The sequence below is a fragment of the Rhamphochromis longiceps genome, linkage group LG2, assembly GCF_057381845.1.
Source record: "Rhamphochromis longiceps isolate RC_006_pf linkage group LG2, R_longiceps_female_GT1.1, whole genome shotgun sequence".
In the NCBI taxonomy this organism is placed as follows: Eukaryota; Metazoa; Chordata; class Actinopteri; order Cichliformes; family Cichlidae; genus Rhamphochromis; species Rhamphochromis longiceps.
Genome location: NC_140558.1, coordinates 37,642,560 through 37,668,521, shown reverse-complemented (window position 1 = coordinate 37,668,521; position 25,962 = coordinate 37,642,560). Strand labels below are relative to the sequence as shown.

Genomic DNA, 25,962 nt, shown 5'->3' with positions numbered 1-25,962 from the left:
ACTGGCAAGGTGTACCTAACAAATTGTCCAGTGTGTCTATACCCTATGCTTGAATAAATTTAACCCCATAATATTTTCATCTTGATCCCAATGACCTGATTTCTCTTTTGTGAAAGGTTAAAAGGTCTTTCCTGGGTGCCAAAACACTTTATATACAGATAAGCCCCTGAGATGCATGTGTGTTATTGTAGTCTTAGTTATTAACAGTTGTTGCATAAAGGGGTCCTTTAAGGCCATATATGCACATTTAGGGGCATTACCAGATGTTCAGGGTGTACGTTGTGGTTTGTATACTTCTTTTGCTGTATTTGTATGTCTGCAATGAAAGAGACAAAAAGAAAAAACACACAAGAGGATCACAATGAAGTGTTTTATTTAAGGTCAAACAGAAATTGCAGAACTCATCATAGGCACAGTAACTTACTCATAATTAGCTATACACTGCAAAATATATTGGCATGTAGCACAGCAGCACATACAAGCACCACAAGCAGAAAACAGAATGAAACAAAGAAACAGCAGTCACGTTCAAGTCTGCCCAAGAGTGTCAGAGTTTTTTATGGCTTAGTCCTGAACAGTCTTTGGCCCTCATCATCTTCCACGGGGGTGTCGTTCAGTCGGCGATTGTACCCAATTTAAAAAATAAGTTGTGGACTCAACAGAGGATGTAATTAAATTGATATGATTGGCACACGCTCAGTTCACGTGGCGGTTTTAGTCATTGAGATGTAGAACCTAAAAGTCCAGTTTGCACATTAAAGGCACAATCACAACTAAAATGAATCGTAACAATACAGTGATTTAAAACCCACAGCATGTACTTAAACTGGGACAGCAATGATGAGGGGAGCTGGTGAGTCAGTAGAGACGCTTTGGTGAGTTGTGGGTACACGTCGTTCAGAGACCCGTCCCTGCTCACAAACTCTTTGAAGTCAATATTCAACAGTCAGAGGGCTGTGAACCGATTCTCCAGGATGACTCAGTCAGTTCAACACTAGGAGAAGTGCCATGGCAACAAAATCGCTGGCTTTGGGGGCAAATAAAGAGGATCACATGTTCAAATCAGCAGAACCAGAGTCATGTGAGGATGCTGCTGCTGCTGGGAGAGGAAAATATTGGAAAAGCCGTTTGTTTGCAATTTAGTCTAAAATCCTGAGGAGAATTCAGATTTATTGTTGTTTTGGTTAATGACAAGAAACAGGAGAGTTTAAAAAAATTACAAAATGACAGAGATGAAGGAGAATTTAAATCTCTGTTCCTCTGTGGTCAGATTTAATATCGGCTCCTATTTTGTTTTTTTCCAGCCTGCAGATGGAGCTACTCTGTGCTTTATTTCGGTGCTTTACTGGAGAGAGGAATGTGTCTGCATGTCATCTGCTCAGATTAGGTTCTTACATATGATCCACCTCTCCTGTTTGATGTCAGGGTCGCATATTATTAAACCACAGAGGATCAATCAACTGAAGTGAACTGAAAAAAAATAGCTTTATAAAGCAAATCATTTGTAGTTTACAGCTAGGCAGTGCCATGCTTAGCAAAGAACAGGGCTCTAGCAACAAACAAAAGGGCAGATGTAAGAAAACAATAGACATATCGTTAACAATATATTGATTAGATTTTTTTTAATTGACTCTTTTATCTGTATTTATTCAAAATAAATTTTGAGTATTCTGACATAGTTATGTACATAAGTGCAAACAAGGTGAACATCACACATTCGTATACACCTCAGTGAGGATCGACATCACCCAGCACAGCTGGGCAGTAAGAGACCTCGAGACCACCTTCTTGGCCAAAACCTGAGCCAGATCTCTCGGTCTGTAGGAGGCAAACGGCAAAAACCGCTCGCCTCCACAGAAAAAAAGATCTTCCAGTTAGTCCAAGGGTCTCTTTACCTCCCTGACAGATGTTTGCTCTAAAAGCCAGAGTTCATTCCTATTTCTCAAAAACACCATGTACAAGAAGAAAAAACCTAAATATAAAATGAACGTCAAATAAACAAAACAAAATAAATGGCTGACCTCCCCTAAGGACCTTTGGATATTACAAGGATTAAAGTTTTTTCAATCACGTTGCAACAAGACAAACTAATAATTAGACATTCCCTTTTCGGATAGGTTAGTGCTGTATGTCATCTCAATTATTGTGGAAAAAAAATCACTATTAGGATAATAAAAAGGTAGCCATGTTGTCATTTTGTTGCCATAGCAACAGCAACTATTACCATTAACAATGACTCCATCATTGTGTACAAACGATTTTCATATCATAATGTTTTTCATATTGGTCTACACAAACTATTAACTACATATAAATGATTTTTTTGTTGTCATTATTGTTATTATTATTTTCATGCCGCGTTTTTTTTTTTTTTTTTCAGAAAAAAAAATCTTACATTTATTACATTTTCATACACAGCTGTGACATATGATCGAGGATTAAGGCCCTTTGTTTGTATTCTCAGGACTGAGTTAACTGTGTCCACATGCTGAAGGATCTGATCACAGGACAGCGAAGATCAGAGCTCTGCACACGTTGAACAGTTATGATTCAGGACCGTGTGGGGAAAAAAAATTACAACCAGGCCCAAAGGTAATCAAGTACAAGAGAATGAATGAGGGAACAAAATTAAGAGGTAAAAACATTGTTTGTATTTTTTTTTTCTCATGGTGCTCCACAATCCTCAAATTAATACACTCTTGAGCCTTAATAGATACATTTAAATGTATTTAAAAACCTCAAATGCCCTCGAGAGGCACAGTTTATTAATCAAGTATTCTGTTTTTCCAGCTGGACAGTGAAGGCATACTGATGATAGGGGTAGGGTCACTTAAGGAGGGGATTGGCTGGACGAAGCTAGTCTTTAGAAAAAGGGACCTGTCTGGACATTCTGATCATCAGGTTCATAGAGACAGCTATGAGCCTACATACTGTTTGATCCACCATGCAGATAAAAAGTCAGCTATACTTTAAAAAATACTTTATTCAACTATTTTGGGAGATACACTTATTCACAAGATTTTATGTCACTCTTATGTCTGTATAGTAAATATGAAGCTTAAATCAGCTGTATGGGGCACTAGCCTGTTTCCATACAAAGTGGAGCTACACAGATAAATTAACAGGTATTAGGTTATTACAAATAAGGTGTCCTCTAAAAGTATGTAAACTGAAATAGATATTTTAAACCTCAGTTTTAGCATTTTAGGATGAAAGCATTGCATGAGATAAAATACAGACTGGCTTTAGCTTTTATTATGTGCTATTTAATACACAAACAGCACAGAAATAGATAGTTATGCATCTTGATATTTGTAGACCAGTTCAGTAGCGTTTACTTTAGGCTACCTTTTCGCTGTTCAGTCAACATGCTTTCATATGGCTTCTGATGTAGAGGATCTGTGGATTTGTTCTCTGCTCGGTCTGTTTGACCTCAGCACAGCCTCTGATACTGTCGACCATGATACTTTCCTTAGTAGACCTATGGTTTCCATTTGACTAACCTTCTTCTTATTTATCTGCAAGGCTCAGATAAATGCGAGGCTCAATCCTGAGCCAGCTGGCATCATTCAGGGTTTTTCAGAAGTTTCTTATCGTTTCTATGCAGATGACATTTACTTATACGTCTATCATTTTCTATTATATTTTATTGTGATTTTTCACAGTTTTTATTTATTTTACACTATTTTTTGCCAAGCACTTTATAACTTCATTTCTGTGACAAGTGCTTTTATAAATAAACTTTACTTATATACTATATAAGAGCTAAAGCCACCTACTGTTTTGTCTCATTTTTGTGCTTTAATAGCAACTTCAGATGCACAAATTATCCAATAATATCTGTTAACGCACTTATAGAGGGCACTCTATTCTTGTTTAAGTTGGCTTAAGTTATTACAAACATTACACAGTTTGTCCAAAAGCTAACTTTTAGTTATCTAAAAGGTGTAAACACCTTCCATGCAAGACTGCACATTTAATCTTTAAAATGGATATAAAGAGGGCACTCTGTAGTTTTATAGATGTTTTCCTCCTGTAATTATTTCTTCATGGACAGTTTACAATCCATCTGGGTTATATTGCTGGTTGCCTGGCAACCTCACTGTTCACAAGCAGTCACGATGTGTAATGCGGTTGTTTTTGCACAACTGTTTATTAAGGTGTGCTGGCCTTTTCTCTGTGTTAACTAGCAGCTCTTTCCAGCTTAGTATTAGCACAGAAACATAAGAGCAGCTCAGATCTTCTGTCTTTAAAAAAAAGTAAGCAGATATGTGTACTTTTTCTTAAACTGCCACAAATACGCCATTTGGGGCATTTAGGTGGTCAGGAGGGAAAAGCTTTTACACGCCCAAAATGAGGGTTAATCCCAGGATTATACCTGGTGCTGAACTTGCAGCTCTGGCTGGGTGGGTTTTCTGCACAGTTATGTCTCCACAAAGCCTTTCTACACCAAAAGTTAACAGAATCAGGGCTGCAGTACTGGGACAAGGGAAATACATGTGAGAAAAAAGGTAGCATGCTGACTTTCTGCCTAATGAGAATATGCTTTGTTTATAGTGCTTTGGATACTACAGAGGGTAGGGGTAGAAAAACTGACTAGCAATAAATGGTACTGAAATGTACCTGAATTGTGTACATTTGTACTTCAAAGAGTACAGCAGTCTGCTCTACCTTTTCTGACAGTGAAAGATATTTCTAAAAGTAGTCACACCACCCATTAACATTAAATATAAATCTATATAACAATACACATACTTTAATATGTCTTAACACAGTTTCATCATGGTACCTACAGTATGTGACCTCTGAAATAGTCTATATAGAGTGAACCATTACATTTCAGCATGCCTGTCTTTTAGAAGGGCATGTGTAAAGTTTTTGCATTAGATACATTCACGACACATTAACATTATTTAAAATGAATAATGTTCAATGGGAGATGTGTAATATCTGCAGCATTTACATCTAACCAAATATGTGATCCATCGTCTTTTCTGACACACGTATGTATGCACACAACTCTCTGATTTATTTCCTTACATTGACAGTAAGACAGCACAGCTGTCTCAGAGAAGAAACTGATACAAATGTGATTTCATATTATAATAATGTACCAAATAACACATCTGTCTTTGAGCACTGGTCTGGTCTTACAGTGTACTGACAGTTTTGTTTGAGGAGACTTGAAAGAGGCACATTTGAATTTGGATATAAGTGATTTCAGCCCAGTTTCCAAAGCTGTTAAGTTCATTTTTTTGTATACACCTACAAAGCAATTCCTTACACACTTGAAAGTCCCCCCCAATTTTTTTTTCACCATCAGACATCAAGCATGAGAATTGTTCATCCTTTTCTACAACTTGATTCTGGTTATAAGAATATTTAGAGTCTCGTCATTTTTGACAAACAGGACAGCAGTAGAAAGACATGACATTTTAAAGTCAGACAGGACATTTTCAAGTTCGAAGCTTTCTCCCTGCAGAACCATAAAACATAAAAATCTTGTGCCACTTATTTAGTCCAAAAGCCACATTAAACAAACAGCCTTTTGAAATACATCTCTGCATTAGAGAGGGAAACATTTATTTGGAGGATTTATCCAGATATTGCATTAAACGGGCAGTTCCTTGCATATACCGCAGACTTTAGGCACAACAAAAGGAAACCGATCTCGCTTCCATCTTGTGCAATAACTGACATCAGGTGTAAAAGTTTAAGTGGCATTTACAGGCGAGCTGAACACACACAGAATCGGTTTCAAAGAGTGTTCAGGTTTCAAATCACAGAGGAAACAGGATGAACCTTTCCTTTTTTAGTCGTTACACAGTTACCCATCACAAAAGAAACACAATCACTGATCGGAAATCACGATTCAAGAAACTTCACAGCTCAGGTTTATCAGTTTTGATGATTGGAGCTGTCTGGTCTATTACTGGAGAGTACTATACAGAGAGGGGCCCTTACATAGAGAACATAACCTCAGCTGCTTTAAGGCAGTTTATTTAACACATCCTAAAGATATCCCTCATCCCATCTTCTTTATAAGAAGTAATTACATACTAAGTTACTTTCACCCAGTCTACATTTTTCAATAAAACAGGGGGGGCGAATCATTCATTGCATTTAGGAAACTCTAATATACATTTTAAGAGGCATTTGCTGTAACCAGTAGACTTTATCCCAATAGCAGCTACAGGCTAATACACTCTATTTACGTAACTAATTCTTCTTTGAATTATTTTTGGGACACTAAGTCTCCTCTGCAGCTGAGCAGAAAAAATCAAAGGCACAAACAAATGAACAACAACCCCTTACTGACGTATCACCGGGCAAAATGAGACCATGATGACAGACTGAGCGGTACACGTCGTACAACACAAACGTCACATTTGCACTCATCTTGAAACGTAAACGTGACATGATATGAAACACTCTTTCACTTTGACAGCCCGTCATGGTTGGAGACCGGCAGCTGGTCCGTCTGAATTTTCTACAATGAACTTCTCAGAGTTTCTTACTTTGGAACAGTCAAATGTGTTGGGTGGCCTCATGTGATGGCTCCGACCCATAAAGGGCATTTAGTCTTGAATATATATGTGTGTGTGTGTGTGTGTGTGTTTATGTGTGTGCACATGTGCTGCACTTTTAAGGTGTGGGCATGTATGGCTGTAAGGACGAGGGAGCTCTATTGCTCGCCCCGATCGAGTCAGTATGCATCAGGGTGGCTGCTTTAAAGCAACGGTAATACGTCCAGGTCTGTATTGCATGAACCATCGCAGCTCTCTTACGTTCACAACATGATATCAGTCGGTGTGCACTGTGGGCGAGGCACATGTTTGCTGCAGTGCTCGGGGTTTATGGGACTTTAACTGGGGTTTCGGGAAAGGCTTACTGAGTTTAGTGCCACAGGAGCTGCCACCAGCAGTTTGGGGACGGGGCAGAAATGGGTTTCCATGGGAATGCACTGGAGCTCCACCGGATCTGAAGTCAGAAGCTCCGAGGGGTCTACTGGAAGAGAGAGAGGGGGGGAAGAGGAGGAGGAGGAGCTGTGAGTTCTTACAGACACAAACATATGCAGGCAAACCTCTGTAGCAGATTATTTTATACTGATATCTGTGCTTAATTATAATGATCTTTTAAAATTATGGGCAAAGCAAATAGTCAAGTTAGCACTGAGGTTGTTTTTATAGATGTTAATGCTGAATGTGTGTTATCACCTCACTTTACACCTTTGCTTGTTTGAATCTTCACGTCAAAAAGAGAGAGGGTTGGGTGTAACATCTCAGGAAGGAAAGTTTACAAAATCTGTGATACCTAGTCGACTAGTTATGCACTCATCCATAGTAGCAGCAGGTTAGTTCAAAATCATGGACTGGTATGATGCTGGTAAACCGAAAGAATGCAAATTTAGTTCATTTCAGGTAAATTCCATTAAAGCTGCATAGTAGAGTTGAGCCACATGTGATTTCATCTTAAATGTGAAACATTTTTTCCTGCTGGTTTTGAAATTAAAAATCCCCATCATGTTTCGTAAAAATCAAAGCAAACGGACTTCTGTTTTAGCTGTAAGTAAACAACAAAAAGCAGCAAACACCACCAGTCAAAGGATTTTAGAGCGCTCTCATTTTTATACATATTAAGGGAAATTACATTGTGTAATATCTCAGTGCACTCTGAGTAAATAATGGTAATGGTTAATCCTTCAGTTTGTGCAAGCTCTTAAATCAAAGTGATGTTTTTATTGCTAAAATATCAAATTTACTGCTTTACAAAAAAACAGAAAGAATTAGTAAAGCACATTATTGTTTTTTGATCGAGATGGTAAATTACAGCAATTTACTAGTTTTGGTGGTTGAATGCTATCTAACGCTTGATTAAGTGTGCTGGCTCAAATTCGGGAATAAAAACGTGAATTCAGTTTGTTGTTTGCCAAATAAATAAAAACATAATTTTTAGTTTTAAGCAAGTTTTTGACAGATTTCTAAAATATTTGTGCTTTTTTTTGGTGTTTTGTCAGGTGGTCTAACAAATTTGTGAAGCACTGTGGCCACTTTCAGTTGTTTCCTTATTCACGAGAGGTCACCACAGCAGGTAGCTTTAATTTGGCAGATTTTCTACTCTGGATCCCCTTCCTGATGCAGCCCCAAAGGGATCTGGATCTCCTCCTGGGATCAAACCGGGACTCCTTCACTTGTTAGGTGGGCTCTGGGCTTTAATTTCAGTGATCACTGGGACATAAAAGAAAACACACATAAAGAATGAAGAGGCAAATTTGATAAAAAAAAAAACTGCTTAAAATTTTGTGCCAAAATTAAAGTTTAACAAGCATTTTTCATCTTTTTGTGTTGTGGATTTTTTTTTGTCACATATCTCTTGTAACGTCTGTGTTGTACCGGTCTTTCCACAGTAGCGCACACATCAATGCACTTGCGGGTTGACCTGTCTGGTTAATCGAAGTTAAACTCTCTGTCCAGTTTGTTTCTTCAGAAATTTCAGGTCTTTGTGCTGCTGTGGGATAAACTGCAGACCCAGATTGCTTCAACTCTGTATTATATTTGATACACAAGTTTTTGTGAGTTTTTGAAATGTCTGCATCGTCGGTGTTGTTTTATTCTCTCTCAAAAACAAAATGTTTTAAGCAATAAAACATACCACATATAGCAAATTGATATTTATTTTCTTTTTTAATTTGTCAGAAGGTTCAATAAACGCTCCAGTTTCAAAAAGAATAAAACATTTCTGGCCATTTTTCACAGTTCAGGATTTTCAGGGCCAACGGTGCATCAGAGGGTGTAGATTGTTCCTGTACAGACCAAGGGTTTCTAGTATTTGAGAAAAGTTGGGACACTTACGGGTGAATTTATTAACTTCCAGAGCTGCAGGAAAGCTGTAGTTCAACCAGTTTTCTTAAACTTAGACTTATTTTTTAATAAATTTACACATTTTTCTTTTCCTTTTTCCTTTGCTGGTGACCTGCTGACCTTCGTACCATTCAAGTTTATTAGAAATTTAAATAATGAGGGTGCCCTAAATCATTTGACTGGTAGGTTGTATCCAAGCAAATTAAGTAACTGTTTGGCTGCAAACATTTATTTTTATATGATATATATTTTTTAACAGAGATGAGAGCTGGCATGCTTTAATGCCAGGCCACATACTGCACACAGTAACGACTGAGACAGACATGATGTGATTCAACACCAAACAAAGACACTCAGATGAAAACAGTTGTCAATTTCAAGATTCCTCTCAAAACGAGTTGTTTTCATTTGCTCGCATCATAAGAAACAGAAACGTGAGGAGAGATGAAATGTGAAGATAACACGTGACACTACGGGCAGACAGTGAAAAGGACTGAGATCCTACAGAGCTAAAATCAAAAGAGGACTGAAATGAAAGAGCAAACCTGATTCGAGGCGGCAGATTCAGCGAAAGGAACATTGGTGACTGGGGTCGAGGCCGACGAAACAGTGGAGGTGGTGGCACCGTGCATCATGGGAACTTTTATTCGGGCGAGTCAGACGAAAGACAGAGGACGAGGATATGGGCGGGGAGGAGGGAAGGGGAGGGGAGGGGAAGGGAGGGGGAACAGGAATGATATGGTTACCATGGCAAAATGTGTAGGATCAAAAGTCATGGCACAAGTCAAGTGATATTGCCAGGATGAATTTGAACAAGTACCAGGACACATGCAAACAAAATCAGAGATAAAAGGAGAAAAAAATACATATTTAAATAGCTGACAGGATACAAAATAAAAAAAAAATTAATTGCTCACCAACAAAATGGCAGTTAAACAAACAAAGCAATACACAGTCATACAATCTAATCAGACTGGAGTATCTGATAATTGTATTGAATGGACGGAGCATGTGTATGGAAAGAGCAAATGATCCATAAGAAATACTTTTATTCCTTTCGATTACAATGGAAGAGAAATCCTGAGAATTTAGTGATTTAATGGCAATCATATTTTATCGTTGCTCTGAAGTCCTGAGCTGAAGGTGCTAAAGACTGAAAGTACTGGTCCATTTTTATCCTCATTTGAGTCGCTTTTTATTATTATTATTATTATTACTAACTAAACAAAAGGCACTGGAACAAATCAAAGTTTAGTTGACTACTTGCAAAGACCAACAAGTCTGAAAACAGCACACATCTTGTCTAAGATGTATAATACTATTAAGATTCTCAATTGGTGTGTGTCAGACCAACCAAACTCACATATATGAACATAAGCCTGAAATATGTACACAAAACATGCACTGTGCTATTGTCCATCATCATACACAGCACAGCTGTGGCTTTGCAGCAACATTAGAAAGCATCTCTCACACCCAGAGGCGATAAGGTCATCGTCTCACTGCTCCACAGAAACATATAGTTGATTCATACCTTGAGCTGAAGCTTTTCAGCATAAACAAGAACTGAATTTGTCACATTTAATCTAATATGTTGCTTTTAATTGCACTTTTATCAATGTAACTTTAAAAGGGTTTTTTTATATTGACTTTGTATTGTCTCCGGCATGATCAGTTACTTGATTGTTGTGTTTTCCTTGACCTGTCACCCTGGACAGGATGTGCACTTCTGTAATCTATGGCAGGATGCAGGACAGGATGTGCACTTCTGTAATCTATGGCAGGATGCAGGACAGTGACAACATCCACTTGTGGATTCATTATACAATAGATCGGCACTGTGACACTCAAACTGGTGTTTTCACCCCAGCTTCTTAATTATAGCTCGACTGAGGACTGTGAGGATGTATACACTGGGATTAATGTCGTCATACATGAAGAGTAGGGACACCAAACACTGTTATTGCTTTTATGTTCTATTTGTACATTTAGCAAGTAGGAAGGATATAATGAAATTATGTTTTTTTGGTTGCATTGTGAGAAATGTAGTAGTCAGAAGTTTTCATACACTCATCATTGTGGTCATTTTGGGCTGGTAGCTTCTCTTTGCTCACTCACTGGATTGCCCAACACAGAGCTACACCTGCTTGTTGATGACTGCTAAAAGCATTTGGTTGAGGTGGAATCTGTTAAGGAATATTTAACCAAAATATCAGCGGGTTTGTTATGTGTATATAACTGAGAGTGTCTGTTTACCTGTGTGGATTAGAGCAAATCCCCAATAAATTCAAACTTGTGCAACAAATTCTTGTTTTTTAAAGCCATTAAAGATCTATGCTGTGCAGGTTGAAATATGACCCTTTTTAATTCATTCCATTTCCCCATGCTTCCCTGAGCTTGGCACTACAACATTTTTAGGACATTTAAGGATTGTTAAAAAGGGCATCAAATCGATCTGATATCCAAACCAAAATCTCGATATCTTTACTGCATGTAAAGAAAAAACCCCCAGCTCATTCTGAGGGGATCGTGTGGAAGGCTCTGATTAATTTTTCATGCAACCATACCCATGTATTGACCCATATATTGCACTAAAGTGAGACTACCTCTTCTGCTTAATTTTTTTTTTTATATTTTCAAGTGAGGTAAGCAAAAGCACAAACAAAGTTTCCCACCATTATAGAAATGCAGTCTGCTTTAGGCTGGAAACTAAAGTGGACAAAATTCAGCAAAAGAAATCCCCAAAAACAAAACCAGAGAGGGACTCGGACCATCCTGAAAAAGTATTTTACTGCAATTTATAACAGCAAAGACACATGAAAATATTTTGCTTCTTTTTTTCTTTTATGTCAAAATTATTCTCCAAATGTATTAAATTTACGTCCTAATATCAGTATGTAGCACTGGGAAATGTAATAAAGGTGGAACTGAAGTTAGGAAACACACACACGCAGACGTATGCATGACTAAACATCTTCTGCAACTTTTTGTGATTCTAATCTACCAGATTTTTAGTTCAGATGGACTGACCGAGTGAATCGTGTATCTGTGCTTCTCATCACTGTTGGTATCCCTAAACTATCTGAATAGAAACCCTGCATCAGTCTGCTGCTGTTCCACGGTTATGTAATCCTGAACAGCATTGACCTCAGACATAGTCTAATCCTCCATGGTTAAACTACAATATTCTGATATTTCTGACATCAGTTGAGTGAACATTTGTTTCGTGCATTTAAAAGAAAATCTGTAAAACCTTCCTCTAAACCAGCTGGCACTTCACTTCAGCCCTGAAGTGAGCTTCTGGAAGCTCTAAGGAGGGTGGTGCAGGTGGGGTCCTTGTGTGGTGAGCAAAAAAAGGAGGTCCCTTAATCTGTGAGTACAGACACTGACAGGAAGCTGATGAGGTTTTTTTCCACTCCCTGCTTTCCCAGCAGTCTGAGCTACCGGAGCTGGCACAGTTCATGTAAATCCAAATGCTTAAATGATTAAACACTTGCACTTAAGACTTGTTTGTTAAACTGGATGGAGAAAATCAGTGTTCGACTTCAGCAACGGAGAATAGTCGGTTCTCATTGTCAGGTCATCCAGTAGTTTGGTTTTGATTAAATAACGCATAGTCCATGAACTATGCTGCAAATAGAAAGTCATCGTCCATGTAACACTTCCAGGTTTAGGTCTGTCTGCTTTTGAAATTTCATTCCCCTAAAGGAAAACCGTTTCACATAAAACACAAGAAGCATGAACTTGAATCCCTGCTAATCAATTCTACTGCACATGTACGAACTACACAATTTATAGTTAACTGGGCGAAACATGGTCACCTGTATGGTCGTGCAGGCCTCTGATTAACACACCAATCCTACGGCTGGTCACATTTTGTACAAACACGTACATAAAACAAGAAACAGATGACAGCGAAAGTTAAGACGAGAGAGCAGACAAAGGTGTGCCCACAGGTTCAGGTTAGAGCAGGTAGCACAAGCAAGCAGCATGGAGTTAGTGCACAATGTGTACCGGCGCACAAAAACACACTGATGCAAGCTGCTGGTAAAGTAAAAGTGCAAACACCTCAAATCTCTAAATGCTGTAGTGAAGAAAATGGCATTCAAGTATCGAGGAATAAAAACTGCATGCCAAGTGTGTATGTGCACATGTACTATCCTATTGGTCAAACGTCTAGGTTTTGCTATGCTTCCCTGTTTAGTTGGTGATAGTAGCTTTGTCGTCTCAGTTTAATTGTAATTAAAAACCTTTATTTTAGTGCCAAATTTGCTTCCTTGGTGCAGACACTTTTATTTTTACTTCCCCGCATTCCCTCCAGACTTCCTGGAGAACGTAACAATCAGCAGTCAAGCTGAAGGTGATTATCAACTCCACCAGTAAACCCGGGGTGTCCTCAATCTATCTTGGAGCCGGTTCACATGAAAGAGGTGGTGTTGGCAGCATCTGACCAATCACAAACATGGCAGCAGAACAGCTGATTTTACAAAGGAAGACAAAGCTACAAAAGACTGGAAAAAATGCTACAATAGAAAATGTTTAGGTTAACTGACTTGTCATTATCAAAGCTCAATCATTAAGGCTCAATAGGATCTGACATATTCAGAAATCTGCACAAGACACTTGTAACCTTATTCTTTGAGCTGCAGCCCCGGCTGTGTAAAACCGTCTGAGAGCAAGGACAGAACAATTAAAAAACTGAATTGAAACCAGTAGGTGTGCAGATTTTATGAACAGTCAGTAATAACGAGTATTAAGTGTTCAGTTTTAGGATCAGACATGATTTTAAGCCTTGCAGAACAAATGAAAATAAATAAAATGGCTTTAAAACTGCTTGCTAGATAAAAATGAGCATTAACGTTGCTCTTAAGGATCTATATTTCTCTAAAGCACGACCTTCTCCTACCTGGATATTAAGGTCCACCTGTTTTTCCAGGACTGATGATGGCATTTTCCTGAGAATTGGTTAGTGACTAGGCGGTTGTTTCCTACGTGCAGGTTAGGTTTGCAGCTTTAGCTGCCATAGTGACTAATGAACCACCTTTGTGACTCAAAACTCTAAGTTAAACCTGAACCTTGCTAAAAACCTAATCCGGCTTTGTGGTTTAGGCCTTTAATGTGTTTGTCTCTTTAAGCTGTGTCCTCTGACTCTATGGCCTCATCACAAGCCAAGCAAGAGTGAATCCGAATCAAGCAACACAACAGACAGTGGAACAGAAGAGAAGCGTCACACAGCACAGAAGCCCTGAACAGACACAGCAACTTCTTCGTCCTACAGTTCTCCACCTTTGTGTTTGTGTGCACAGGCCACTTCTTGGATTCAAGGTTTGAGGGTGTATGAATTCAAGGGACCTCCTACTGGTGTTGCTAAGGTTTCCAGAGACTCACCAGTGGGGATAAAGGCTGGTTGCTGGAGCTGCATGTTAGCCAGGGCTTGCTGGTAGTGGAACATGCTGGGATTGAAGACGGTGGCAGCAGCTCCGTTGCTCTTCTCTAAGACAGGCCTCTTTGGTAGCGGCTGCATGGCCCCCGGGGGCAGACCCTGGCCATGAAGAGAAGGATATGAATGAAAGCAGTGGTTATCTTTCAACACAGGTAGTGATGGGTGTACAGAAAACACTCTCCCTGGAACAAAAAAAACAAAAGTAGATTAATCTGGTGTCATCTCAGGGTGAATATAAACTTTACCATTAAGATTACATGGATGCTTTTTACCACCACAAGAGGGCACTGCAGTATCTAAGATTAACTGAAGTGATGTAAGGACAGCCCAGAGGTCAGGCCAAGAGCAAAATGGGGCTTCTATCATTTCATCTTCTAATGGGGCCGGTGCTGAACCATCAAAATGCTATGGAAGATAACCAGGATATATAGGTATAAAACCTTAACACACAGGCCATTAATGTGGGATGTGGCTGAAGCAGGAGTATGTTTGAATGACCCCACCTGATCTACAGAAGTAACACAGCAGCAATCCCCTTCTTTACTGAAGTTAAAACAATGTTACAAGCTAAAACCAAAACCAAATTACCTAGAAATGATCTTTCTAAGTTCTTTCACTTTAATGATTTGTATCTTCTTTCAGTAACTATAGATTACTCACATCGATGGCGTTAGTCATTACAGGCAGCTTCACTCAAAATAGTGAACGATACGATAGAAGCAGTTAATGTGCTAAAAAACAAACCGTTTAGACCAGATCATCCTATCTGAAGCAGGATATTATGATCTTACATTGTATCATTGAACAATATAGCACTGGAAAGGAAAATCTGCTGCTGGTAATACAGCCTGGACTTGACGTGACATGAATTGTCCTGTTTTTTACTGCAACTTGGACACTAATTTCAGTGATAAGTGTTTTGTGTGTGGAGCACATATGCTGTCAAGAATCTTTGGCAGGGAAGCTTTAGAAGAAGCAGCAACTGTTGTACTCAAATAATCTTCAAGAACCTGATAAACTGAAAATTGTAGCTTCAGGAACACAAATCAAGAGAATAACATAGAATAACAAACTATTTTGTGAAATGCTGTTAAACAGCAGATACAGTTGGGTCTATAATTTGTAGTTTTGTATAAACAACTACAGTCGATTTTAAATCAAACAATCGAGATGTGATTGAAGATCAGATACCATCCATCCATTTTATACTGCTTATCTGGGTTCACGTCACGGGGGTAGGAGTCTAAACAGACAAACCTGGACTTCCATTACCCTAGGCAACACTTCCAGCTCATCCAGGGGGACACTAAGTCTTTCCCAAGCCAGCCGAGATATGTAATATCTCCAGCGGGTCCTCGGTCTGCCCCGGGCCTCCTTCTGGTAGGACATTAAATCATTCAAAAGGAGGCATCCTAGTCAGATACCCAAACCTCCTCAACTGACTCCTTTCGAGGTGGAGGAGCAACACTTCTACTCTGAGATCATCTCGAATGACTCAGCTCTTTATCTTATCTCTAAAGGAGAGCCCAGTCATCCTTCAAAAGGAAACTCATTTCCGACACTTGTATCTCTGACCTCATTCGTCTAGTCCCTACCCAGAGCTCGTGACCATAGGTGACCACAGGTGAGTGCAGGAACATAGACAGACCGGTAAATCCACAGCTACGTTTTTATGCTCAGTTCTCTCGACCACAACAGATTGGTACCAATCCAGCCCAGTCATCAGCAGGTGAGGCCTGTTTCCTTGTTACTTCATAAAAAACTTCACTTTAATTTTAAATATAAGACCCAAAGAGACGTAGAAAAAAACTGGAAAAATCAACAACCTGATCCATTCTTAAAAAGAAGGAATACAGTGGCCAGCTCAGCAACACCAAATGATAACAGAACGATTTCCACGATTAAGAAAAATAGCTTCCCAACATTTAACAAAGTCATGAACTTGAGAGAATGCAAACCACTGGTTACACTAAAGAACAAAAAGGCCCAAAAAAGTCTGCAAAGTTCTAGAAGTTTTATTTTGTGGGGGGAATAGATAAAGCTGCCAGGAGCAGAGGTAGTGAATGTGGATGAGTTTAAATACCTGGGGTCAACCATCCCAAGCAGCAAACAAAAGATGTGAAGAAGAGAGTGCAGGCAGAGTGGAGTGGGTGGAGATGAGTGTCAGGGTGATTTGTGGCAGCAACAGTGAAAAGGGAGGTTTACGAGATGATAGTGAGACCGGATATGATCTTTGGTTTGGAGACGATGGCACTGACAAAAAGACAGGAGGCCAGCATGGAGGTGGCAAAGCTGAAAACTGTAATTCTCAAAGAGCTGATGCAATTTTTTTGTAAAACCCCTAGAAATGATGGCTTACACGCATGTTTTTCTTCTGAAAAACATGAGAATATTTTAATGCTTATTTTTGTTAAAAAGTACAGAGACACAGTGTCGAGGACGACTCACCAAGCCTGAGGACGGGGTGTTTTGACCGGCTTGGTGCTGTGCAGCCTTGATTCTGGCCTGCAGGTGAGCTGGAGGGTGGAAGTACTTGCACTTGTCTCGGCTGCAGCGGCCTTTAATATAGTCCATGCAGACAATGACCGAGTTCTCGTTGCAGTCCACCATGCCCGCCTCCAGGGGGTGAGCGTAGCGGCAGTCGTTCTCACCTCGCGTGCAGTTCCCGCGCTGGAATTCTCTGCAAACCTGGCAGGGCAGGTGGGAGCACCGATCAACAATCACCTTTCAGCGTTTTTCCACAAAACATAGAAACACAACAACTGCACGCTGGCTGCATACCTCCAGCTTGTCTGTGCGCACATGTTTTTGTGCGGAGGTGCCATTTCCCATGGCTGCCAGACCGGTAGGACTCCCGGGGACGAGCAGGGGAGTGCTGGGCAGCAGCTCAGGCATCAAACCCATCGCTGGGCCCATGTGGCTCAGATATGGACTGAATGCCATGCTGGGACTCGTTGCCAGAGAGGGTGTCACTGGGAATGTTGTCTGAAAGAAAGAGAACAAGAAAGAGACAATTTATGGCAGAGCTTTCAATAGGAGGCTTGAAGTGCTTGACTGCCAGCACTGCTTTTTACAGGAATAAGAACAATGCAGCTGCCTAAACAACTTCTACAAGCATGAAAAAAAAGCTGAGCAGGCAGAATACATAAAAGACTTTCAATGTCACTTGAGATTCTGCAAATTTTTCCTTGTACAGTAAGAAACTTTGGCTTTCAAACACTTTTTAAAAACAAAAAGGCTCTTTTTATTCCCTCTTTCATGTATGTAAGAGGACAGAAATAACCAGCATTGATAGAGTGAGATATTATTCTACTCCTTGTTGTCTGTTTAGCGCACATCTTGCACACGGCACGGTGTTTTGTTGACTGCATTACTGTAGAGTCATAGTTTAGGATGGGCTGCTCACTATGGGCTGCAGTTGTGTTCCAGGCAGCATGAACTGCATCTGCTGAGCCAACATGGCTGCCGCGGCCTTCTGCTGGATCAGGTTGTTCCTCCCATTGATTTCCAGCTGGGTTTTCAGGTGCGGAGGTGGGTGCAGGTATTTGCAGTTCTCGCGTGTGCAACGCCCCTGAAGAGGAGAGCGGAGACAGGAAGGATGAGCATAGAAGCTTTAAGCAGGCAACAAAAACTCACTCTCACTCAAAAAATAATTAAATAAATAAAAATCACCTCTTATCAGAGCAACCGATTCAAGTTTAGCAGAGGAGTCATCCATATAATCAAGTGTAATTTGTTACACTAAACATCAAGGATCTAGTGTGCTTTCAGAGGAGTCCTAATGACTATGCCTTATAAATTTTGGTGAATAAAGTACTAATGAAGCCCCAGAAGAGCTTCTGCTGCATAATTCATGAGAAAAATGCAACTGCTTTGTAAAAGAGTTCTGACGAATATTCAAAGGTGGTTTTTTTTTAAATTTCTCAGGATATAATCATTTCATTTTGTCATTAAGTCATTTTTTGAGGCAATGTGAAACGACAGGTGTTGTATTTGAGCCAGCTTTGGATTTTTCCACAGCAGAAAAATAAACTAAAGTGACAAGCGATAAAGCTGGAGGCTGATAACACATGCTTACCTCTCACCGTCCTCTATGATAGAGTCAGTATCTCCATCGGGAAGATATCAGCTCAAAAATAAAATATAATAACCTATTTTCTGAAATAAGGGAAAAACATTGCAGTGCATGAGTGAAAAAGCAAAAGCAGTCATTACTGGAAAAAATAAACTCACAAGCCAAATTTGTACATTTTGACATAACAGAGGGAAAGAGATATGAGTCCCCCGGGGGTTGTGCCAGGAAGGGTATCCGGCGTAAAAATCTGCCAAATCAAACATGTGGAGCTACCTGCTGTGGTGAGCTCTTGTGACAAGGAAGCAGCCGAAAGTGGCTTTGATATAACAGATGAATTGATACAGAACAGCATCAGCCAAAAAAAAGCTGGTCTGCAAAGAATCATGATATCTTCAAGAAGCATTTCAACTATGAGTTAACTGTACATAGGCCTATAATTCATATATGCAGACTAGATTTATAAAGTAAAGTTGGGAACCAGTCCTTACTAATTATTAATTTCTGTTTGTGATTTTTCTTTTCTTTCTAATAATATATTAAAAAAATGTTTAAAAAAAGAAAAATCATAGATACGATAATCTACTGAACACAGAGATACATCCATCAGTACGTGAGCTTATGTAATAAGCATCTTTATTTGTAACTGATTTCCTATTCTTGAATTCTAGCCTTGGTTAAGAAAATAGCTGCAAAATTTGCTGGGTGAGTTTATTGAACGTCACCTGGACGTTCACGTTGGGGTTTCTAGCAATGTAGGTCTGTAGAGAAGAGAGAGTTGTTTTATATCAGTCTTTTAGTAATAAGAACAAAGGGAAGTGAAAATACCATTTTTAAAGTGAGAGAAATGAAAAAATTCTTTCAAGGTAACAATGTTTCCAGCGATGTTGTGAACCATGTTATTGTAAATCAACCACGAACTGCCAGTCAAAAAGAACACTGTGTATAGATTTAAACCAAGTACACCTGACCACAGCACCTGAAAAGGCACAAACCTACCAGGGACAGAAACTGTTACCGGGAGGGTTGCTTTTGCCAAGCCTGTGCCATCACCAGAAGCAGTGTAGGTTACAAAAGCAAAGATCAGCCAGCACATAAAGAAAAAGCAGCCTGTTTTCCTGTGCAGAATCACCATCCAGTACTCTTTGCACTGGTTTTCACTGAAACTGCTGCAGTGGTACTTTAACAGATTGCTTTGTATAAGGAGTAAATAAGTCAAATAATGCATTGCTTTAAAACAAGCATTTACAATTGATAAGCTGATCTGAATGATCTAAAATCTGACAAGCACTTTGATTGATCTTCTTCATCTAAGTTGATTTAGCTTTAAGTAAACTTAAAAAGGCTTTATATTGGGTTAATTCTAATTCTATTTATTTAATTAAAATGCAGTTTAACGTAGTTCCACTACAGCACATGAAACCAATGTGCTGCACGATGGGTTTATAACTGTTGCTAATTCACGACCCTTGTCCCTTGTTGGGCTTTTACATTCACATTTTACAACATTCATAACATAAATCAACATATATAAAACCACAATAAACTATAAATACATAGTGTAAAATATAGTGTAGAAAAACAAAGAATTAATATAATTTCCAAAAGTATTAATAATTATAAAATTATAATATAGTTATTTAAAATGACTACAGCTCTGATTTACCACTAATCCACTCTTGACCTTTATGTTAAACATTATATATCTGTAAATGTGCTTCACACATAATCTTTTATGCTAATTGTCCAAATTTAGATGCGCAATGTGGTATTGCTTGTGATGCCTCTAGAAAGAATCTTTGAAGTCAGTCATTAAGGAAACATAAATGAATGAAACTCAATTCATTTCTTTACAATACTACAATGATGTCACAACTGGCTTTTTATCCATAATTTTCAGAGTGTGATTGGATATTTTCACAACTTTTCTTCTTTAATGTGCCATTTCTAATCAACAGAAATGAAAATTTCAGGGGCTTTATATTAAAACAAACATTTCCAAATATCACACAGCTCTGCATTATCATGGAATAGAAATTAAAAGATTATTAAATTGGATAAACATCGCAGGACACCGAAATGCCAGCTCCAGTTCTTTTTTTTAAAATCTGATCATCTAATGAGACTACAACTCAGCTGGTTCTAGCTACACTCTGTAATCAATGCCATGGATTTACAGATGCAACTGAGGATAATCTCATTACTGCACAATACGTGGATATTTTGAATTTATCATCTCAGAAAACTGGGAAAAATTAAAGTCATAAATTACCAGCGAATCTTATCCTGCATCAGCAGCTGTGGCCAAAACCCGTTTTGATCAGAAGTCATTCTTCATGCTCCTTTTTACTTGTCATTTCTGGCTTTTTGACAAACTCTAAATCAGATTTGGATCCATTTATCTAAAAGCAATCAATTTGGCCCAGAATGCCGTTAAAGCAGTGTCCTTGCTCCCTGGCAGACTGTGGGGAAGGTGAAGATGGTGCTGCAGGAACACTGCAGGTCAACGCACACTCAGAGGAGAAACTGCAGTCTTCATTAAACCCCTGGGCTGACAGCATCTGTCTGCTCCTGCAGATGAGTCGTTAACCCGCTAAACTACCTCCGCTGAGCCTCGGCAACATGCTCTGTCATCAAACCACACCCACAGAAAGTCCCTCGCATTAGGTGATCACGAGCAAACCAAGAGCACTAAAGCAGAGGACAATAATACAATCTGAAGACAAGCTGACGTCATGGTGCAGAGGCTCTGATTGTGATGGATAACATGCTGAGATGAGGGCACATAAAAAGGGTGTTAGCAGCAGGATAACTCTATAAAAATAGGGGGAAGCCGCAGTGTCTCTTCACCAGCATCCACTCACACAACCTCACACAGCAGACAAAAAAGCACGAGAGCACACAGCAACGCAGCCGCCTGAAAACCGGTCATGATGGTACACAGGCATATAAAAACACTCTCGCCTACACCGGAGCAAGCTTTGCGTCAGCGAGCTGTGTGTTTAGGGATGAGACTGTAATGAAGAGAGAGTCCCATGAGCACAGCATGCCTGCTCCAACTGAGAGGGAAAGAAAAGTATCTATTAATGAATCTAATGGTGCATTGACGTTATGCATTGCACGATCCAGACAGAAACACAAAGAAATAAAGAAAACTTTGATACAAAACCTTTATGAAAGCTGTGACATCTGGGTTAGAGAAAGAGGCCAATGAATAGCGGTGCTGAGGAGAGTACTAGGTCAGGAATCTCCTTTTGGTAGCCATGGCAACACACTACACAACACAGAGAAAGTCCCTGTTTGTACAGTAGTGTGCTGCTGATGCGCAGAGAGAAGAGAGAGCTAGTACGTCGATAAAAAAAAGATCACAGCGCAGCTCTACTCTGTGGCACACAATGACAGAACTGCACTGTAAACAATATTAACATGAAACACAACTGGTGCTTTCTTTCAGTTAAAGACGACCTGTTACGCTCATTTCCACCACTTTTTTTATTCTTGGACTCAGCTAGAGTGGCCTTTGCATTGGTTGCCAGTTCAACATAATCCATCTTCTGATTGGCTGCTCTTCATAAAGCAGGTTAGAACACCAGATAGGAGGAGCTGTCCCTCATGTGGCCCAACATAACAATATTAGGGATATCGCAGTGATACAAACACATATGTAATGCCAACATTGCGTTTCTTGCTAAGTCTGGTAAGACTGCAATAATACTGCTCTGTAACTGCAGAATAACCAGAGTACATGGAGACTTTTCTGCATTAATATCAAACATAAATACTATGCATTTTACTGATATAACTATGACATCGTTATTAGATTATGTTGGCAAATCCAACTGTTTAGAATATCAGTGTAGCATTCACAGTGGTATTTGGTAACATTGATGCGATGAGGGCCTGGTCTTACGTTTTTACTTACTTTGTTGTGTAAGTTCTCACTAACATCATGCAAATGAAAGAATAGAAACAGCTGGACATATCTACCACGAATGTCGTTACCCCCCGGGCCGGTCTTTTCAGCTGGTCTCAGGGTTTTGAGTAATTTTTAAGTTTAGGATCCTTGTTTGTTTTTGGAGGTACTCTCAGTTTGATCATTCCAGGGTTTTTTCATTCTTTATTTTGTTTATTGCTAAACTTTAATTTTCAGTCATTCCTTCGGATTGTAAGGAAACACTTCTGGTGATATTTTAATTCTAGTTTTGTAGTTTGTATTTATGATATTTTATTAGTCCCCTCGGTGTTTCAGTGTTGGCATTTCCCTGTTTCGCTGTTATTCATTTTCTGTTTTACTTTGGTGATCATCTCTTTCCTGTGTTAAACTTTTAGTTTAACTTCCCCTCCTGACCCATTGTCGTTGATTGTCTTCACCTGTGTGATCACTCTTGTGTTGTTACCCTCTTTCATTCAGCTCTCTTGTTACCTCAAGTGTATGAATAGTCCAATCCTTTACTTTAGTCTTTGTCTTGCTGTCTGTTGATCTTCCTTTGCAGTCACCATTGTGTACTCCTGCATGACTTTTTGACTTTGCTACTTTGTTTATGAGTTGTGTACTTCCCTTATTATCTCATGTATATAAATAGTCCGGTCCTTCTCCTTAGTCTATGTCCTGGTGACTCTTAATTTTCCTGCGTATTCACCATTGATTTCGATTTTGGTATATCAGCTTAAACAAATGGCTTTTGGTCTGCCTCCTGTTATCCTGCCTCAGTCCTCACCAGTCCTACAATCCAAATTCATAACAGTGAAGTGAAACCACACTCGTGATTGACAACTTGTTAACTGATTAGGATACCTGGATAATCCTCCTTTGTGAAATTTAGAATGACCAAAATTTACAAAATGAAATTAATATTTTATTCAGTGTGGCCTGAAATGAGTGGCTGAGCCCATGAAATCCTCGGGAAATAAGGCCATTTTCCCAGAACTGTTCAACCATATATATGGCCACCTGGTGGCCGTCAAAAAGTTTAATGTCAGTTTAAGAAATTTCCTTACTGGCTTTGCTTTTCAGATCAGGAGGTAATGTCCATCTTTTATATTGGGTCTGATTGAACCATGAACCTTGGCTCAGACACATAAAAAGGGTGTTAGCAGCACCCAAATATTTTGGGGTATTGTTGGTTTTTTTGGACAAAAAAAATCGATTTCAAAGAAGAATTTGGCTTTTAAACTTGGAGATTTTCATGCGCTTCACATTAGGTTAGTTGACCACAAAGATTAGTTCCTAAATCTAAATCGCATAAAATGTTGTTAGCTGCAGTCCTTCGATGATGTCATTCAAAGGTGACACTGCTATTGAATCATCTTTAGGTTGAAAAGTAGCATGGTGGGTAGATGCAGTGCCTACATTAATCATTTGAGATGACAGCAGCACTTCAGTTAACAAGGTAAAAAGAACTAGGCGGTGGGTTCAGACCAACCAGACAGAGCTAATGGAGGAGCAACAGAGAATGACAGCGGTCGGCTTGGGCCGGCATGGAGATGCCAGATATGGGAGGGATGATGAGGAGGGAAGCCATTAGAAATGAAATTAACAAAGGAGGGAGGGGTGGGCGGGGAGCAGGAGGAAGGAGCGATGCTGTAGAGTGGCTCTGCCTGGGACAGTGCGTGACGCTTCCTTGTTTTTTCTAGTCAGTCGACTGAAAGCAACAACTGTCAGCTGAGCACAATCCCGAACAACAACGAAGACAGAAACACTGGCATAGAAAAGATGGTTTCACACTCTGTGGCGGCATTGCATGTTAAAACCATCTGATCAGACCTTCGTCACCAGCTTCAGCTCTCTCTCAGACTATCAACGTGACCCTGGAGCTTCAAACAGCCTCTTCTTCCTGTCAGTGAGACCAGTACAGGGCCAGGCTGTTGCTCGGTGCTAAAAACAGCCGTGCCACTCAGGAAGATCAAACTATCCAATGGGTATGCACTCCTGTGCTGTTGCTAGGCCCCCTCTCTCTTTTGCTCTCTCTCCTCTCCAACTCCCCCCTTCTCTGGAGGACATAACACAGAAAAATGGCTGAATAATAAATTCTAACTCAATAAACGAGGAGACAGCAGCTGCACTCAGACAGAAAGCCCCTTGTCCGAGTCTCACTTTTTCACTGAGGCAAAGCTGGTGGACAAACATGCATAGATCAACACGAATGCACGCGCACGAGTGGAGCAACAGTGTATTCTGGATTTTAGCATAATTGGCCATTGAGAGATGTAACTCCTCTAAAATGCACCACGTTTCAGACTGTTTTTACACAGCGTGCGAGCAGCGCTAGTGTTGTGATTCTGTGGTAGAGGAGCGAGAGGGGGTGAGGAAAGCAGCGGCAGAGATGCTGGAGCAGTAGAACCGACTAGCCCACATCAGAGGTGGTGGAGGAACAGAGAGCATCAGCTGAGCCGCTTTACGAGAAATTATGCCTCGTCCGAGCGGAAACAATAAATATCTGGAAAACCAGATGTCATTCCCTGGTTTATCTAGCTACAAATAAAGACAGAATCTGTATTTAGTTATTAAGACTCATGCCTGGTTATACCAGTTATACCATGGCCAAAAAAAATCTGGCTGAAAGGTTTATGACCCAGACAGTAACCAGACACATGTTTTTTCACCTCTAAATCAATATGGTAACATTAAACTATAAGTTTTTTTTAAAAAAAAGACAGTATTTTACATGGAGACAGTAAAACGGCTAATTAGCTAATGTGCCTATTTGGGGGGTGATATTTGAGGCAGCCAAATGATACATAGTAATTCATAATCAGAAATAATAATTTTAAAAAAACCTTTACTTTGTGATTTTCAGTTTAAAATATAAAGCTACTATCAAATGTCACCAGACATAACAGAGCTTTTATTGTGAAAATCACAGGCTACACCTAAAATTGAATGAAAGAGGTATAACGCCACATTATACGAAAAAATTCAGCTCTTGCTACTTTAAACTTTGATATTAGTTCAAGAAAAGCCAAAAAAGTATCCAAGTAAAAAAACCAAAAATCCAATAACACACAAACTGTTTTTTGTTTTTTGATATTAAAGCAAGAATTGCAACTATATTAAGATATATTAACCCTGACATCTGAGCCACAGAGGAAATCACTAGTGCAAGATTATAGTTTTGCAGCTGATGACAATTTCTATTAATTAAAACAATTCTGATATTAATACTGAATGATATTTTATAAATACACAGGTATAAAATTGCACAGCTATGATAAAAAGTGTAAATGCTGGGGTTTTTATTAAAAAACCATCTATCCTTCACAAACTACCACATCTTTCACAAGCAATTCAATGTGAAGACACCGCCTGACTGCACTACTGTCTGTTCATGCTACTCTGCTGCATGTGCTGAAAACACTAATAAGACTATTTCTAAATTACTCCAAGCATATTTTCTCTATTATGTTCTTTGGGAAAAAATTATCATAAAGTTATCATATAAAATGGAGCATGTAGGAAAAGGTAAATATGGTGTCTCTAATACATCTGTAATCGCTCAACATTAGCCAAGAAGCTGACAGACAGACAGACAGATATGCAGAATGTATCAGCTGGGCTCTAATCTATTACAGGTATGGAAATGATTGTC

General features: G+C 39.4%; 1 protein-coding gene across 5 annotated transcripts in view; it reads right to left on the bottom strand.

Annotated features, from left to right (window-relative positions):
- Window positions 1-5,008: 5,008 nt before the first annotated feature.
- The window catches only part of mbnl3 (muscleblind-like splicing regulator 3), a 31,492-nt gene continuing 10,538 nt past the window's right edge, over window positions 5,009-25,962 (bottom strand). For 3 of the 5 annotated variants that reach the window (XM_085427118.1, XM_085427120.1, XM_085427119.1), the window contains 6 exons: window positions 17,711-17,875; window positions 17,086-17,289; window positions 16,753-16,992; window positions 14,250-14,403; window positions 9,407-9,501; window positions 5,009-7,005 (listed from right to left, as the gene is read on the bottom strand). In XM_085427118.1, coding sequence (XP_085283244.1) covers window positions 6,988-7,005; window positions 9,407-9,501; window positions 14,250-14,403; window positions 16,753-16,992; window positions 17,086-17,289; window positions 17,711-17,875 — 876 coding nt within the window. In that variant the 3' untranslated portion in view covers window positions 5,009-6,987. Of the gene's footprint in view, window positions 7,009-9,406; window positions 9,502-14,249; window positions 14,404-16,752; window positions 16,993-17,085; window positions 17,290-17,710; window positions 17,876-25,962 lie in introns of all 5 variants that reach the window. The other 2 variants (XM_085427121.1, XM_085427122.1) reach the window with 2 other exon arrangements.